The 18,294-nt window shown below is 41.6% G+C and overlaps 1 protein-coding gene across 6 annotated transcripts in view; it reads left to right on the top strand.

Moving 5' to 3' along the window:
* The first annotated feature begins 9,589 nt into the window (after positions 1-9,589).
* FAM184A (family with sequence similarity 184 member A) overlaps positions 9,590-18,294 on the top strand; it is a 124,504-nt gene continuing 115,799 nt past the window's right edge. For 5 of the 6 annotated variants that reach the window (XM_030853591.2, XM_030853588.2, XM_060283741.1 and 2 more), the window contains exon 1: positions 13,103-13,309. In XM_030853591.2, the coding sequence (XP_030709451.1) occupies positions 13,142-13,309 (168 nt within the window). In that variant the 5' untranslated portion in view covers positions 13,103-13,141. Of the gene's footprint in view, positions 9,660-13,102; positions 13,310-18,294 lie in introns of those variants that run through there. The other variant, XM_060283740.1, reaches the window with a different exon arrangement.

Below are 18,294 nucleotides of genomic sequence, written 5' to 3'. Positions count from 1 at the left end.
TAGCGTAAATAACGCTGCAGTGAACATAGGGTGCATATATCTTTTCGAGTTAGTATTTTTGTTTTCTTTGGATAAATACCCAGAAGTGGAATTGCTGGATCATATGGTAGTTCTATTTTTAAATTTTTGAGGAAATGCCATACTGTTTTCCACAGTGACTACACCAGTTTACATTCCCACTAACAATGCACAAGAGTTCCCTTTTCTCCACATCCTGGACAACATTTGTTATCTCTTGTTTTTCTGAAAATAGCCATCCTAAGAGGTGTAAGGTGATATCTCACTGTGGTTTTGATTTGCATTTCCCTGATGATTAGTGATGTTGAGCAACTTTTCATGTTGCTGTTTGCCACCTGCATGTCTTATTTGTAAAAACATCTATTCAGATCCTCTGCCCACTTTTTAAATTGAATTGGTTTGTTTTTGCTTTTTTTTTTAACTTTTGAGTTGTATGAGCTTTTTTAAAAAATATATTTTGGATATTAACCCCTTATCAGATATATGATTAGTAAATATTTTCTCCCATTCACTGACTTTTTCATCTTCCTTCTCTCAATAAGCTTACTCACTTCCCTCCTATTTTCTGGAGTCATCCAGAAAATTAATTACCTAAACTCAAGTCCTTACTTCAGGCTCGCTTTTGAGGGACCCCCAAACTAAGACAGTAATACCAGATATAACCCTAGAAAGCAGACCTCAGGATAGTATTCTGAAAATGGTTTATTCACCAGTTAGATGGAAACAAAAACTCCATTGCTGGTGGTATTTGTAATGTCCATACCTCTGGCATAAATACCAAACTCTCAACTGTGGGGGATAGGATGTAGAAGAAGAGGGAGATTTGCTTATCCAGTATCTCTAATACTGGCATGAAAAGGGGCAATGGTATTTACACATGGAGTGAAATTGGATGGCTCTTGTAAACTGCCTTAGAAGCCTTGAAGAATGATTTAAAGGAAAAGAGAGACAAGTTCAGTCCAGCCAACTATCAACTCATGGCATTCTGTGAAAATCAGAGTCCTCCGTGACAGACAGTAAGGAGATCCTGTGGCAAAAGGGCAGGCTGTGCTGAAAGCCAGGTTCCGAATTTAATATTAAAAGTGACACAATGGCAAAGGAGAATGAACATGAGGGTCTCCCTGCTCAAGTGACAGCTTTGAGAGAGAAAGACCGGGACCCCAACACCTGGAATGTAGGCATCAGTGAGGACCTTAAACCCTGGATGCTCTTGAGTCATGGAGGCTGTAGAAGCCAGTCTCCTCCCAATGGCTAGAGGACAGCAGTCTCCCCTTGCCTCAAGAGGATAAACATCTCCCTGAGAGGAAGGACGTACAAGATGATGCCGTCCTCCTTGGGATCCCCTCCACTGACTCCTCCACTTGCTTTCAGATTGATAATGTGAGTCAGGACCTAGAATATGGTAAGGGGGAGGTACAGTCTCTGCTATGGGAAGAAATAACCATGAAAGAATTACAGTATCTGGTTAGTATGTACTGACAGGAATGAGGGAAAGATCTATGGGAATAGATTAAAAAGTGTTAAATTGAATACAGAGTGGGATATAAGGGTCAATAGGGAAGAGTTTATTGGAAAATATAACATGACACAGGATTTAACATCCTTTCAATTGTCCCTGGAGCTTGTCCCAACACACTGCTAAGATGGTGCTTGGAAGCTTGGACAAGACAATGACTTAGAGATGCCAGAACTGCCATCAAGAGTATAGAGGAACAGGTCAGAAGGCTCAAGGAGGTAGCATATTAGAATGAGCTTTTTATGTGAGACCCACTCTTTGACTATGTTTCCCAGAATACTCCCTTCACTAGGGCAATAAGAAATGCACTAGCATTTTTTAAAATCTCAGTGTCATTGTTGTCTATGAACCAGGGTTCATGGAATAAAAGGCTGCCACAGAATTGGGTTCCCTAGAGTCAATGGGATTGAAAAAATTCCATGATATTAAAGGCCAAGTAGCTGTACTTAAACATCAAAGGCATAATTACTATAATAGGCAATAAGATTAGAAGGGTAACCAGGGTGCCTGGACCCAGGGATTTGGAGTAATTGCTAATAGACCTTTATGTTCCTAGGGATAAGATAGATAGTCAGCCTGCAAAAGTATTACTTGACTTTCATATTCAGAAAAAATTAAAAGCAGGTGAGTAGCAGGTGAAGATCAGCAACCATAATAGAAAATCATAATCCTTTGTTGAGTTTCCATATCTGAGATAGTTCTCAGACCCAGACCCACTGCCTGAGGGGGAAGCCTGATCCCTCTTGAGGAAAGACCCTGAAACTCCATTATAAATATATACATTAACTCTTCAGTTCTTCCCCTAAAAAAGCCTATGACCTTTTACCCAAACCTTTCAAGGGCTGTTAGATACAGAATTTAAGGTGACACTGATAACAGGGAACCTAAATGCCAACATGGCCCCGTCAGTAAAGTGGGAGCTTAAGGAGGTCAGGGGATAAATGGAGTCCTGGTACAAGGCATCTCCAGTAGGCTTGCAGGCCATCTTATGGTTACTCTCCCAATATCCGAGTGTATAACTAGGATGGATATACTTAGTTATTGAACTTTGTATTCCTAACATTTAGAAAGAGGTACAGCACAAATTTGGTCCTTGATTTTGGAGGCAGCAGATACCACATGGGGTATACTGTTCCAAACCATTTATTGAGTGACTCAGAAATTTTCCAATTACAAGTAGGGTCCAAAGCAAGAGAAGACTCTACGGCAGCTTCAGGCAGTGGTACAAGCTTCCTTGTATCTAGGACTACGTGACCCTACATATTCAGTGGTGCTAGAGATATTTAACAAAAGAGTGGCAACTCAGAGATCTGAGATTCTGAGTCAAGGCATGACTTCTGCTACAGGGAACCACCCAGTGTTTGAAAAACAGTTTCTGTTATATTCCAGGGTCCTAGTACAGACTGAAAACATGACCATGTGACATCAAGTGACTGCAACTGGAAATGTCAAAACATCTAAGTTACAAGGTGAGCTTGCACAGCAGCAATTCATCATATGATAGAAATGGTACATACAGGATGGGGCCTGAGAAAGTCCAGGAGGCACAAGTAAATTTTATAAACAGGTAGTCAGAGTCTCATGTCACTATCCTCTGTTGCATCAGTGAGTCTCTATCAGTCCACATCCATGGCTTCGTGGGATGTTCCCTGTGACCCAGTGATAGAGGAAGAAAAAAATCAGAGCCTATTTTAAAGATGGCTTGGCTCAATATGTTGGTACAGGTGCAAATGGTCTGCTATCGCACTATACCCCATTCACAGGTAGCCCTAAAAGACAGTGATGAAGAGAAACTCTCACAGTTCTCAGAGCATGGAATAGGCACTTGGTGTATGGAGGAAGAACTAGCCTAACATAAGGTTATATATGCTCTCTTGTGCAGTTGTGAATTATTAGGCTGATTTGTCAGAGGCCTAGAATGAGCAAGATTATAATATTTAGTATAAAGAGATTTGAGGAAAAGGCATATGTAAGTACCTAAAGGAATAGAAACAAATATGCACAGCTGTATGTCTCACACTAACGTCTATCATAAAGCATCTATCACTGAGTAGGCTCTTAAAAACCACACAGACAGGATTCTCTTCAGGTAAATGTCAGCCAGCCTCTATTCTTTTTTTTAAAATTAATTTTTATTGGAGTATGTTTGCTTTACAATGTTGTGTTAGCCTCCACTGCACAACAAAATGAATCAGCCATGCACATACAGATATCCCCTCCCTTTTGGACTTTCCTCCCATTTAGGTTAAGCCAGCTTCTTTTCTTGACATCTCAGTGCTAGTGCAATGAACCCATGAATATAGTAGCCTTGTTGGCAGGTATAGAGACTATACATGGCCCTAATAGTATTGGCTGCTTCTCACCAAACTGACATAGCTACTGCTTCTGCAGGAGTTCTGACTTGTCAGCGACAAAGACCAGTACTAAGCATTGGGAAGGGTATCAATCCTCAAGGACACAGCCAAGCACTTAGTGGCGAGTTTATTACATCAGATCTCCCCACCCCCGCCCCACAGAGGAGGAAGCAGTTCATCCCTACAGGAAGCATCTCCTATTCTGGATATGTGCTTGGCTTCCTTGCTTATAGTATATCTTTCAGGATTATTATCTGAGAGCTAAGATTAGTTTGGGACAACATCCTGCATGGTTGAGAGTTGTCCTACAGGATGTGGTATATGCATTTAGCCAATGACCGATATAGGGTGCTGGGTACCAACAGCTAAAACACATGAGTCTGGAAACCAAGGAGGGGAAGTAGGAATGGCTCCTCTCACCATCATACCCAGTAACAGAAATACTTGCAGAATTTGTGCTTCCTATTCCCATGTCCCTAGGCTTTATGACATTTTTAGGTCTTGGTTACTGCTAAAGGTGGGAGAAAGAAAATCACTTCTAGTAGGGGACACAGTAAGAGTCTCACAAAACCTATAGCTGTGACTACCACCGGTTCACTTTGGCTCTTTATTCCAGAAGATCAGCACTTAAAGAAAGGCCACTTTTTATACTGGTAGGGTAATTGATCCAATTATCATGAGCACCTAGGATTTTTGGTAAATAATGGAGAAAAGGAGGAGTCTTTCTAGATCGCAACACATTCACTGGGATTCACCTTATCCTTCCATGCTTGGTGATAGCACCGCATGAAAAATTGTAGCAACCTCAGCCTGACATGGGCAAAGCTTAAACTCCTCAAGGTTGAAGGCCTGGGTCTCCCCACCAAGCAAATAACTTATATCAGCAGAAGTGTTTGCTAAGGGTAATAAGGAATGTAAAATGGGTGGTGGAGAAGGAACCTGATGAATGTGTTATGGCCTTTGGACCAGTTGCAGCAAGGGACATCTGCTTGCTACACTAACTCTCTTGCCTTAACTCCTTTTGAAAATTAGCAGCTGGCCGTGACCTTAAAGAACTGGTGGTAGAATGGACTTCACACACGGCAAAAAATGTATCTGAAAGGTGCAAGTCATAGACTACAGCAGATAGTTTTGGCGTACTGTGCCACTTCCTTTGATTTCAGCTGCAGAGGTGCTGGACAGTTCCTACACAGGCCACGGTACCCAAGTGCCTGCTGCTAACTCACAGCTCTCTCCAAAGCCCCAGGAGCTAAACCCATACTGAATGACCAGACACACAGGGAAGTTAATTCCTCTGAGAGCCACCCTCAACCAAAGAGTGAAGCGATATAGTGGATAAATATGTCAGCCTTCTGTCCCAGCAGGGAAAATTTTGATATGCATTCTACATGGTTCCTCAGAGAGTCCTTAGTGAGATTGAGTCCCAATTGATCAAAGTGGTAGTCAGATCAATAATGTATCTTCTAATGGCTTTTCCTTCTTATCTTTGTCAATTTGTCTGGCTCCCACAATCACCTACCGGGGAAATTACCTGATTCAGTCTCTGCTTTCAGAGAAACTCACACAAAGCAGGTTGATAAACCAGTTAGCTGCTGGTTGATCATGATGTTTATAGAAAAAGTTGGCTTTGTTAATAAAGGAAAAACTAATAATATTTTTGGTGGATGAAGTCAACTAAAATTCAGAAACAAACAGTTATTCAACATTTGTTATGGATTGTGCACTTTAGAAGGTATTCAATACTATTTTCAGTTGATCGATATGACAGAGATTAGTTTTCTGAGCTCAAGGGGAAGGAAAGAAAATAACAAAGAGGTTAAAAAGAGAAGGAAGCACACAGCAAGACATCAATGAATGACAATCAAACTCATTTATGGTGATGTCTACCAGCTTGTAGCCATCTGGATTTATCTGGACAGATTCGAAACCTGACTTAGGAGTATACTATGTACCATGCTTTGGGTGTGTTAAAAGGTGAAAGTGAAGGTTGGGAAATGATTGATTTGTGGTATATCCAAATAAATGTAACAAAATTATGTTCTAAAAATACAAGATAATTCACCATGTAATATGTGAGAAATATAAGAAACCCTCAAGATCATTTGGGCAATGTCTTTGCTTTAAAGATGAAAAAAAAAGAGGTAGCTTAGTGGCACAATCAGGGCTGGACTATCAGGATTCTGATACTCTTTCCAATTATACTTGGAGCCTTGCATTAAGAGAAGGGTGGTCATCTGAAAAATGTTTAACGCAAAATATTTTCTGTATTTGTGTGACGTCTTACACAGATCTACTGTGTTTATTGATTCCGCTGGAGTTCAGTTGCTGGTAGACAGTCTCTATTGATTCTGAGTTCCTTATGCAACTAAGCCTTGTTGCATGACCTTAGATTAAGCATTCAAGTACTGAATGTTCCCAAGAGGCTTAACAATGTGATGCAGATGAGAACAAAAGGTTCCTTGGAGATCACCTGGCCAACCCCACTTGTCATGCATTTTTGTAGATATTTAATACCTTTTTTTTTTTCTTTGTGGTACGCGGGCCTCTCACTGTTGTGGCCTCTCCCGTTGTGGAGCACAGGCTCCGGACGCGCAGGCTCAGCGGCCATGGCTCATGGGCCCAGCCGCTCCACAGCATGTGGGATCTTCCCGGACCGGGGCACAAACCCGTGTCCTCTGCATCGGCAGGCGGACTCTCAACAACTGCGCCACCAGGGAAGCCCTAATACCATTCTTAATTGACTGGCTGATTTGATCTCTATGACTCTTCTGGCACAAGTGGGGTGGAGGAGAAAAGAAAAAAGAACATTTCCTCACTTCTTCCTTCTTTCAAACCTCAAATCCAGATGTTCTCTATAGTTAACGATGACCTGGGGTAGAAAATGACTGTTTCACCTCTGCAAAGGAAGCATTCAAAAAATGCTTGTTGGTTGATGGAGCAGCATTCTCTCATTGTTCTCTAAAATGGATTTCCCATAAGTAGCAAGGATGTCTTTCACTGAAGAAATCAGTGTCCACTTTTTTTTCTATTGTGCTAAAACATGCATAACATAAAATTTACCATTTTAATCATTCTTAAGAGTACAATTCAGTGCATGAAGTTATTTACATTGCTGTGCAGTCATCACCACCATCCACCTCTGGAACTTCTTCAACTTCCCAACCTGAAACTCCTCATTCTCACCTCCTTACAGTCCTGGCAACCACCATCCTACTTTCTTTTTTTAAAATTGAGATATAATTGATATATAACTTTTTTATAGGAATATAAAAAAGTAGGAGATATCCTACTTCCTGTATCTATGAATTTGACTACTCTAGGTACCTCATATAAATGGAATCATACAGTATTTGTCCTTTTGTGACTGGTTTATTTTGCTTAGTATAATGTTTTCAAGGTTCATCCATATTGTAGCATGTAGAATTTTCTTCCTTTTTAAGGCTGAATAATATGCCTTTGTATATATATATACCACATTTTATTTATTCATTCATCTGTTGATGGACACTTGGGTGGCTTCCACGTTTTGGCTACTGTTAATAATGCTCCTGTGAATATTGGTGTACAAATATTTACAAATATGTCTCTGAGTCTTTGCTTACAATTATTTTTGATACATACTCAGAAGTGGAATTGCTGGATCATATATTAATTCTAAATTTAACTTCTTGAGGAACTGCTATATTGTTTTCCACAGTAGCTGCACCATTTTACATTCTTACCAGTGATGCACAAGGGTCCCAAATTTCTTCATATAACACTTGTTACTTTGTTTGTTTTTATAATAACCATTCTAATGAGTGTAAAGCAGTTTCTCATTGTGGTTTTGATTTGCATTTCCCTAATGGTAAGTAGTCTTGAGCATCTTTTTTTTTTTTTTTTTTTGTGGTACGCGGGCCTCTCACTGTTGTGGCCTCTCCCGTCGCGGAGCACAGGCTCCGGACGCGCAGGCTCAGCGGCCATGGCTCACGGGCCCAGCCGCTCTGCGGCATGTGGGATCCTCCCAGACCGGGGCACGAACCCATGTCCCCTGCATTGGCAGGCGGACTCTCAACCACTGCGGACTCTCAACCACTGCGCCACCAGGGAAGCCCTTGAGCATCTTTTCATGTGCTTAGTGACCATTTGTATATATTCTTTGGAGAAATGTCTATTCAAGTCCTCTGCCTATTTTGCAGTTGTGTTGTTTTGTTATTGTTGAGTTATAGTTCTTCATAAGTTCTGGATATTAATCCCTTACCAGATATATAATTTGCAAATATTTTCTCTATGGGTTGCCTTTTGACCCTGTTGGTGAAGTCCTTTCATGCACAAAAGTTTTAAATTTTGATGAAGTCCAATTTACCTGTTCTTTCTTTTGTTGCCTGGGGTTTTGGTCCATTAAGTTTTGAGTATGCATCTTGATCCTCGTTTTAAAAAAAATTTTACCATTTAAAAAATTTGAAGTATAGCTAATTTACAATGTTGTGTTAGTTTCAGGTATACAGCAAAGTGATTCAGTTATACATATATATAAAATACATATGAAATTCTTCTGAAAAATAATATATATATATATTTTTAGATTCTTTTCCATTATAGGTTATTACAAAATATCGAAGATAGTTCCTTGCACTATACAGTAGGTCCTTGTTGTTTACCTATTTTACATATAGTAGTGTGCATATGTTAATCCAAAACTCCTAATTTATCCCCTTCCCCCCACTATCCCCTTTGGGAACCATAAATTTGTCTTCTATGTCTGTGAGTCTGTTTCTGTTTCGTAAATAAGTTCATTTGTATCATTATTTTAGATTCCATATACAAGTGATATCATATGATATTTGTCTTTCTCTGTCTTACTTCACATAATATGATAATTTCTAGGTCCATCCATGTTGCTGCAAATGGCATTATTTCATTCTTTTTATGGTTGAGTAATAGTCCATTGTATGAAATATTCCATTCCAGTCCTCATTTTACTTCTTAACTTTAGGTACTGCTGCCTGGGGTTAATCTAGGTTTCCTGGAGCCTGAAGTATACACAATTTGGGAAGTTTAATGGAAAAATACAAAAAAATGTTATCTTTATAAATTTTTACTAAATTTTATAATCATGGTACCACTCGTGAGGACACATCCTGGAAGGAATCACGTGAGCCTCATTAGCTTCATCATTAATTGGTCTTTACAGTGACCACTACCACTTTCTTCTTCCCTCCTCCCACCATTTCTAACAATTCAGAAAGTGTGTAGGGGATTTGCAAGCCTGTGCGACATCATTGCAAATATAAATCATAGTTGAAAGATCAGTGTATGGAAATATTAGCATAAGAAATGTCTAGTTAAAGAATACCAGAACAGAGATTCTCTGACAAACAGCTTTAAACTATTGTTTGGTAAACCAGAGAGAACTGGGGTTTAAAATATCTAGGTCATAATTCTACCTCTAACTGGTTTTTAAAATCTGTGCAACTCAACCTTTCTAATCTTTAATATGTGTAAAATAAGAGACTTGAAGTTCTGGTCCAGCTCTAATCCTCACAATTATTTTTACTTCCAGCTCATTCCTCTACTTGCTTTCAGTGACCGTTCCCCTGCATCAGCCTCTGCTCCTGCTGTGCCCAAATTCTGCATTAAAAGCCCACTTCTCAGGTATCATTCCCTTGGGCCTGATGCTTCCATCTATGGATTACAACTGCTTCTCAAGGATAAGTTCTATCATGTCATAGATGACAACCCACCTAGACAGATGCTTCTTTTCACATACCGATGGCTTCTGGTCTTCTCACGTAAGCAATACTTACCTTCTCTTGTTGTATTCAAATTTGATTACTCTTTTTTGTCTTTTTTTTTAACATCTTTATTGGAGTATAATTGTTTTACAATGGTGTGTTAGTTTCTGCTTTATAACAAAGTGAATCAGCTATACATATATATATATCCCCATATCTCCTCCCTCTTGCGTCTCCCTCCCACCCTCCCTATCCCACCCCTCTAGGTGGTCACAGAGCACCGAGCTGATCTCCCTGTGTTAAATGTGATTACTCTTATTACCTCTCCTATTCTATATTCAATTGCAACTGAAATCTCCACTTAGGCGTTCCACAGGCATCTCAAAGATAACACGTTCTACCTTGAATTTATCACCTTCCCCCACCTCTTCCTCCTTCTCCAGTCCCTGTCTCAGGGGGAGCCCCTGACTACTCTCTCCTCCTCAGCCCCAGTGTCCTTTCTATTTTAACTTATGGTTGTTTCAGATCCATCCATTTCTTTTATTCTCACTGCCATATTTTAGGGCACTAGTCCATCCTCTCTTACCTGAGTAAGTGCAATAGCCTCCCAGCTAACTAGTCTCCATGTCTACAAAGTTGCCCATGTAACCCATTTTCCACAGTCACAAGAGTTAACGTTACTAAACTGTGAATGTGATTATTTCAGTCACCTACTTAAAGCCCTTCAGTGGGTCTTTATTGCCTTTAGAATAAAGTCCCAACCTCTTTATCAAGGCAAATAAGTTCTTCTTCCCGAATAATCTTGCTACATACTCTGCCTCATATTTCGACATCCCATCAAACCCTTTGCTTCAGCCATATCATACCACTTGCTGTTCCCTAAATGGGTTATGCTCTCCCTCATCCCCAGGGCTTTGCCCTTGCTGTCCTCAGAGCCAGCAGTCCACATCTACTATCTCTCGTAATCCGAAGAACTCATCCTTCAGGAGTCCATTCAGACAGGACCTTTTCACATGTGTGAAGCCTTCTCAACACTCCAAGGCTGGGTTAAGGGCCCCTCTTGTGAGTTCCTTTAATTAACACTTACCACACTGTATTGCACCTTATTACTTGTCTGTCTTTCCCACTAGACTGCTAACAGAGACTGATTCTTAGTCATCACTGCAGCCTCAGCACCTGGCACACAATAGGCTTTTGAGAAATATTTCTGCATAAACCATCTCACGGGAGATACAGGTGCTAAACAAAGATTTCTTGCCTAACTAGCTTTTCCTCTTTTCTCTCTTATTGCACAACTTCTTTACTGAATTTTTAAAAAGTGTGATTCTGAGTGATGGGATTATGAGTGTATTATATTAGACTTTATATTTCTATGTATCATTCATAATTAAATAGAATTCTGTATCAGATGACCTGTTTTAGCCCACTGTGGTCAGGTAGAACTATCTGATTCATGGAATGACACTGGGTGTCTATTGAGCAGAGTATTTAGGAAAAGGCTCCTCCTGGGCTATGCTGTATAGCAATGGCAGGAACTCTTGTGATGGGGTTCAGAGTGAACTACTAGTGGACCAGAGTTGCAACCTTTAACTCCCAAGTTAGACCGGGAAGGGGCTGATAACACTCTGCAGAGGATGCACTTGAGGGATGAACAAGATTGGTGACTCAGTTGAGGCTACATGTTGGTCTTATTTCCAGTCCTATATTCTTTCCACTATATCATAGAGACAAAAACAAAAAACACCTTCTTTGCCCTAGCAAAAGTTAGCTATAAAAATTTAGGGAAACTTAGGAGCATTTGGAGCACACACACTTCTGCACAGAATATAAAGGACACGAGGGTTCTAAAATGATTGTGAATATTCCATGCCGAGAATTTGATGAAATAACTCACCTTCTAATTCTCTTTAATTTCATTTAATCATTAGAGTTTAAGAAGGGAGCAAAATTTGCATGGTATTTGTTTCTGGCCATCTGCTCCATTCAGGACCTTGGAACTAGACAACTTATTTTCTGAAAGTTCTGTTAGAGGGAAGCCTGAGTACTTAGCATCTGGGAAAAGAGGTAGCCAATTTCAAAATTCCTTTCTGGAATTCCAACAGTTCCAGAAGTATTTCAAGATCCTATTTGACCTTCATCTTGTAGGTTTAGATTTTGTCACAAATACTTTAATATGGCCCCCAATCGGATTTGTTAATAATATCAGATTTATATGGTGGTTAGTTGCATGCTAAAGAGAAATTACATATTATAACAGGAGAGGATTCAGACAATGCTCTAAAATGACTGATTTACTTCAACAGAGGACAGTACGTTAAAAAAAATTATTTGACCTGCAGAAGTAGAGATGTTAGGAGAAAATTAGTAGGAAATAACACATTTAGTAAGGTGAAAATGCACAAGTAATGACACATTTTAGCCCAGCTCCAAATCCTTAAGGACATCTTGTTCAGCTTCTGTTTTCCCCTTTACTTGCAGCCAAGTAGATTTCATATATAATTGTCTGGGGCTCCATTAGACTGGGAAGAAGTAGTGGTGCAATGCTATACCAATTGACTGATGAAATGTGTTCTCTCCACATAGACACTTGGTGTTGAATGAGGGACCAGTGCCTGGCACGTAGTCGGTCAGCCTAAGACACTCTTAACAATCATGTTTGTGTGAGTTTGAAAGGAAGGGTCTGGGTAGGGGGTATCGGATTCCCCGCGACTTCATTACGCACCTCTCCGGTGCTGAGGCCATTGTTGGGAGGGAGCGGGATGTGAGTTTGCCGCTTTTCTTGGGGAAGAGCCACTTGGGCCCCGCGCACGCGATGATGCACGTGGAAAGGCTCGGTAAATCGGCACGCGCTCTACACACCGAAGGTGACCACGGCCCAGTTTTTTCTGGCAGGCGCGGCACACGGGGCTTACCACGAGCCGGCCGGAGCTCGGGGCTCCCCGCCGCAGTGGTAGACACTGTCTGCGAGCCCCGCAAGAGGAACCCACGCCGGTAGCCGGGCTGCGGGGCAGGCGGCGGCGCGGGGCGGAGCTTGGCTGCGGGGAAATGACGTCGCCACCCCGCGCGCTCCGCGAGCCCTGGTAACGGCGGCTCCGCGGCTCCCGCGTCCTCCTCCAGGTCCCCGCCTCCCCCCGCAGCAGCCCGCCCAGTCTCCTCCTCCCTCCGCACCTCCCTAGGCGGCTGTCCCTCTGGGTGTCGGGTGGGAGCGGGACCTGCGGGGCCACGCTGCCCACGTCTCCCCTCGCCAGGCGCGAGCTGAAGAGAGGGTGAGAGCGGATAGGGCCAGGGGCCGCCGCCGCACCCTGGGCATCTGCCCCGCGCCGGTGTCACCCGCAGCTTCGGGCCGGCGGGGCAGCCCCGTCCCTGGACGGCGGTGACTCGGGGTTCGCGGGCGGGGTGGCGCGGGCGGCCGCGGCTGGCGGGCACCGGGTGTCGGGTCCGGAAGCGGCCGCCCCGGCTCCTGCGCCCCCGTCGCCGTTGCTCGGCGGGCCGCACCCCGAGCGCGGGCACCGGTGCCCCGGCCGGGGTCTGCCGGGAAGATGGCGACCCCGGGCATGAGCTGGCAGCAGCACTATTACGGCGGCTCGGCGGCTGGGGCGGCCAAATTCGCGCCCTCGCCGGCCGCCGCGCAGCAGGCGGGGCACTGCATGGACTACAGCCAGGACTTGCACCTGAAAATGAGCAAGAAAATCGCCCAGCTCACCAAGGTAAGGGAGCGGCTGCGGGGTGGGCACTGCGGAGACGCCGCGCGGGGCCCACCTGCCCGGTTGGGAGGCTGCGCGCCCTGCGCCCGGGGCGAGTTGAAAGGGGGCTGTTTTGGGGAAGCAACAGCCAGAGGCTTACCTCCTGTAACCATTCAAACTTTGGTGCAACGCCGGTGACGTTAATTTAAACTAAATTAAACCCGACAGCAAAGCTGGGTTTATGGGACTTGCCCCCCGCTACCCTTTTGGGGTAAGCCAGCACAGAACAAATTAGGATTTACTTCTTTTACGGCACAATAATAAATCACTTTAGTTTTGCTCTCGTGCATCTGCCAAGGCTCCACGAGGCTTTACTGTAACTGTATAAAGTACAGTACCGTATTTACCCAATATGATCCGGAGTCTTCGAATTCCATCAGTATCTTTCATTGGTTATGTAGTTAAGGGGAGAATAAATCCTGCTGAGCGATGTAGGAGGGTAAAACATACCTAGCGTGCCATTTTCAGGATGTAATGAGTCATTCCTTATACTGACAGAATGTCAAACAAGGCTTTTTAGATGAATCATGTGTCTGCATTTACTTAAATGTTTCAGTCTATCAGAAGATAATTGTCAAAGGGCAAATACGCCCGCAGATTTGGCCAATTGTAGTTTAGAATCGTCTTTGGATGGTGAGCTTTTTTTTCTGCTTAAGGAAATGTTGATAAGGAGAAACAGTTGGTATCTGTGAAGCAGGAGCAACTTAGATCAATTACATTGCTCTCTTTAGAGCTCAGGAGCAGTCTTTCAATACCCATTACGTGAGAAGTGATTCGTGGTTTCTGAAAGCTAGTAGAAGTGATAGACCTTAGTTTAGTGTTTAAGTGGAGTTGGCTAACCACTTGTTAGGAGTGTTGGTATGTGAAGAGAGGCTGGCACTGTGGGGTTTGCTACTAGATAACCTCTGAAGTCCTACTCTTTCAACTTCAAGCAATTTTGCTTGTTGGTGTTTGGTTTTTGTTTTATGTCAGCACTGTCTCAGAGGTTGCTACGTGTCCAGTTTTTACTTTTTCTCTTTTGACTGAGGGTCCCCAAATTCAGAGAAAGGAAGGCCCAAGAAGGAACAGTAGTATACCATCAGAGCATTTACACATTTGGGAGCTAAAAGCCAGGCTTTTTGAGATCATGTTTGGTCTTTAGAATACTGATGTCCAGAATGAAGCACATGTATATTTATTTGTTCTGATTTTCTCTTATATTGTGTCCAAAACATCCATTATTTTTGTTTTAGATTGTAACCCTCTAGGGCCCTGCTGTAAGTCATAGAAACACTCAGTAAGCTGGTAGTGGAACTGTGTACAGTTTAACAAATGAAGTTTCTTTTTTCTCCAGCAAACTACTTTTCTTTTTACTTATACTTTTTCAATTTCCTGTTCTTTTATCAGAAAAAAAAATCACAACTGTGAAATGTTGGAGTACTACTAGAAGTTGCAATCACTTTCTTTACACTACCCACCTCAAACCTAACAAAGCAGGAGGCTGCCCTCTTGCCAGCGCTCTCATCACGGCTTGAGTGCTATATCTAATCTTTCCTGAGTATTACTGGACTCTGATTTAGTGTTTATAGTTACAGTCTCTAAACACTCACGCCACCCTCTCTGCTAAGTGCCTCAGACATTTAATCTCACACTAGAGTTTCTCAGCCTCGACACTACTGACATTTTAGACTGAATAATTCCTTGTTGGGAGTGGGCAGGGCTGCCCTGTGCACTATAGGATGTTTAGCACCATCCCTGGTGCTACCTAGCAGCTTCTACTTGTAGTCCCCACATGCACACACAGTAGTGACAATACACATGTCTCCAGGCCAATTTATGTTGCCAAATGTTCCCAGGGGAGGGACGGGCAGGTGGAGAACCGCTGATTAACACTGAAATATCCCACCCCGTCTCTTAACCTCTGTTACTAAGACAATGCAGGAGACTGGAACAGTCTGATAATAGGGCTGTGTTTCAGCCAACACCCTTCAGTTTCTGAAACATACAATAAGACCTGCTTGCTTTAGGTACCAACTTGGAAACTGTCAATTTTATCGTCCATATACTTATGGTAAATACCATAAGAATGATATCATGAGTAATATATTGACTGATAGAAATTTTACTGCTATCTGCTTTATAGAGTTTTCACTCATGAAGAGTTTATTAATAAATTCACACCAGTAGAGGTTTGTTAATAGAACTATGTTTGGAACTTGGCAATAGCTTGTATTTCAAAATTAGACATTATAAAGGTAACCATTAAAATAAGATTTTATTTCTTTTGGAAATGAGTCAGCAGAACTCACCTCTTCAATGTTATTGTTAGCAGGCTTGGGAATCTGACACACTGTCTTGAGTTAAAACTCCTGCTCTACCATTTTTTTTTTTTTTTTTTTTTTTTTTTGCTGTACGCAGGCCTCTCACTGTTGTGGCCTCTCCCGTTGCGGAGCACAGGCTCCGGACCCACAGGCTCAGCGGCCATGGCTCACGGGCCCAGCTGCTCCGCGGCATGTGGGATCTTCCTGGACCGGGGCACGAACCCGTGTCCCCTGCATCGGCAGGCGGACTCTCAACCACTGCGCCACTAGGGAAGCCCCAGTTGTTGCACTTTTGATATAGTTTAGTCCAGTTATCACTTACGGATGTAACTAGTATAAGATTGGGTATAAGGTTGCAAAGAGCAGGAACAGTTGCTTTGTGTTCTCTGTGCTTAGCATCAAACCATTCTTAAAAGTCTTCTTTTAATACCAAACTTATGTGTCTCCTCCCAAGAACTGTCCTGACCAACCTGGGCCTTTTTGGGTTTGCCTTACTCTGAATTACTGTAACATTTATTGTCTGTACTTCTTATTTGATACTTAATAATACACATTTGCACACTATTTATTGTGTTTATAAATATACTTTGTTTCTCTAATTTGGCTGTAAGTTCCTCAGCTGTAGAGACTATATATTTCATGTAACCTTAATATGAATGTTTTGCACGTAGTGTTTTAAAAGCTTAATAAATATTTATTGAAGATAATGATGTACCATGTAATTTTGTTATATAGTAGAGTAAGTCAGTAAATATTTTTGAGGAGTTGTATCTGCTACTCTTCTGGATTAATGCTAGATCATTTCAGCTGAGTTAAATTACTCTTAAATATTTAAATATTTGGCTTCACCTTAAACTGCTTCAAAAAGCTATATATTATTTTATTATTTTTGATGCAAAAATAAAAACATAAAGCACTTTGTCTAAAATATAAATATTATTTATCATTTCAAAAGGAAGGTAATTTATATGCCAGATTCTTAGCAAATATGCAAAAATAGTCTTTTGATCATTTAACATTAACTCTGCTTTTACTATATTCAAAACCTGAATGTGTTTATATAATACCAAAACCAGTGAAATTTTCAAACAATTCTGTTTTCTCTATGTTAACTTCAACTGAGTTCTCACTAGTTGGTTTGTTTGAATTACCTAAATACTGTTTCATAATAATATTTAGTTTTGGTTGTGACTTGGACTGTTTCAGCTTGGCATATGCCAAACGTGGCATCCTTTTTTCCCTTCTTTGTTACATTGCAGCTTTGTCATTCTATTATGCAGCAGCTTAGGTGTAGGTGTAATCTTTTGGTCATAGCTGAGTGGTTTGAGTTAATTTCCTGTGTTTTACTAATGGGCACAAAAGCATGATATGCTATTAATCAGTTGTCTAAAAACTTATAAATCGACTGCCTTTAGAGTTAAAAGGTTTAGAGCTGGAAGAAACCATAGATTCTTACCAGCCTAACCCTCTCATTTTACAGGTATGGAAGTTGAGGGTGTAAAGTCATTTGAAGACTATATAGCTTGTCACTGGCAGATCTTGGATTCGAACCCAGGTCTCTGGAATGGTCTAGGAGAGGGGCAGCCATACTAGCAGGTCTCTTTTTGCTGTGTATGCCTTCCTTCTAACTAATATTACCCACTCAGCTCCTAAGAGGCCACGGCGTTTTTTCCCCATGTTGGAACTGTTTTGCTTACCATTTGAATCACAGACCTGATGAGAGTGAAACCCACCCGCCTCTTCCATACGCTGCACCATTTCTGGGTATGTGGGTTGTACAGTTTGTGACTGTGGCTTTGTAACAGCTATTTTTTTTTACAGATTTGTAACAGCTATTTTTTTTATATTCTCAGATAAATGTCATAATATTTTCATGTTTTTATTAACAGCTTCAGTCGTTCCAGACTTTAAAAATTCTTTAATTAGGTTGATTTAGATACTGTCATACTTGGTGTCCAAGTTACTACTATGTGGTTATTTTAATTATTTTTCTTTTGACTGCTTGCTTTCTTAATTGGATTGTTGCTTAAGTCCCATTTCTGAGGGCAGTATGTTGGAAGTTTTCCAATTTTTCTCCCCCTGACCCCTCTCTGTCTTATTTGTTTATGAAAATCTTGTGCTGTCTTCTAAATTGTCAACCTCTAAAAAAGTAGTATGAAGGATAATGGTTCAGCAAAATTTGATTGAAACAATTTATTTATTTTAATTAATAAGTAAATTTCTATGCTTTCTTAAAATTATGAGTATTTCTGAAATTTTCGTATCTTAAATTTGAGATGAGAATGGAGTAACCTGGGTCTGTAAAGCCAGTTAACTTCCAAATGACAATAGGAGGTAATGGGGGTGGGGTAAGAGTGGTAAAGTACTGTTATTCTGCCCTTTCAATTTATGTTATGAGATTAAAAACCTCTTTTATCTGTGAGCAAATAAACTTGAATATTATGCCATGAAAATGGGATAGATGTGAATAATAGAAATTCTTTTTTTTTTTTTTGCGGTACGCGGGCCTCTCACTGTTGTGGCCCCTCCCGTTGCGGAGCACAGGCTCCGGACGTGTAGGCTCAGCGGCCATGGCTCACGGGCCCAGCCGCTCCGCGGCACGTGGGATCTTCCCGGACCGGGGCACGAACCCCTGTCCCCTGCATCGGC

This window comes from Globicephala melas, chromosome 14 (genome assembly GCF_963455315.2).
Source record: "Globicephala melas chromosome 14, mGloMel1.2, whole genome shotgun sequence".
Lineage (NCBI taxonomy): Eukaryota > Metazoa > Chordata > Mammalia > Artiodactyla > Delphinidae > Globicephala > Globicephala melas.
Note: the sequence above shows the minus strand (reverse complement) of the source record. Positions and strands in the feature narration are given on the sequence as shown.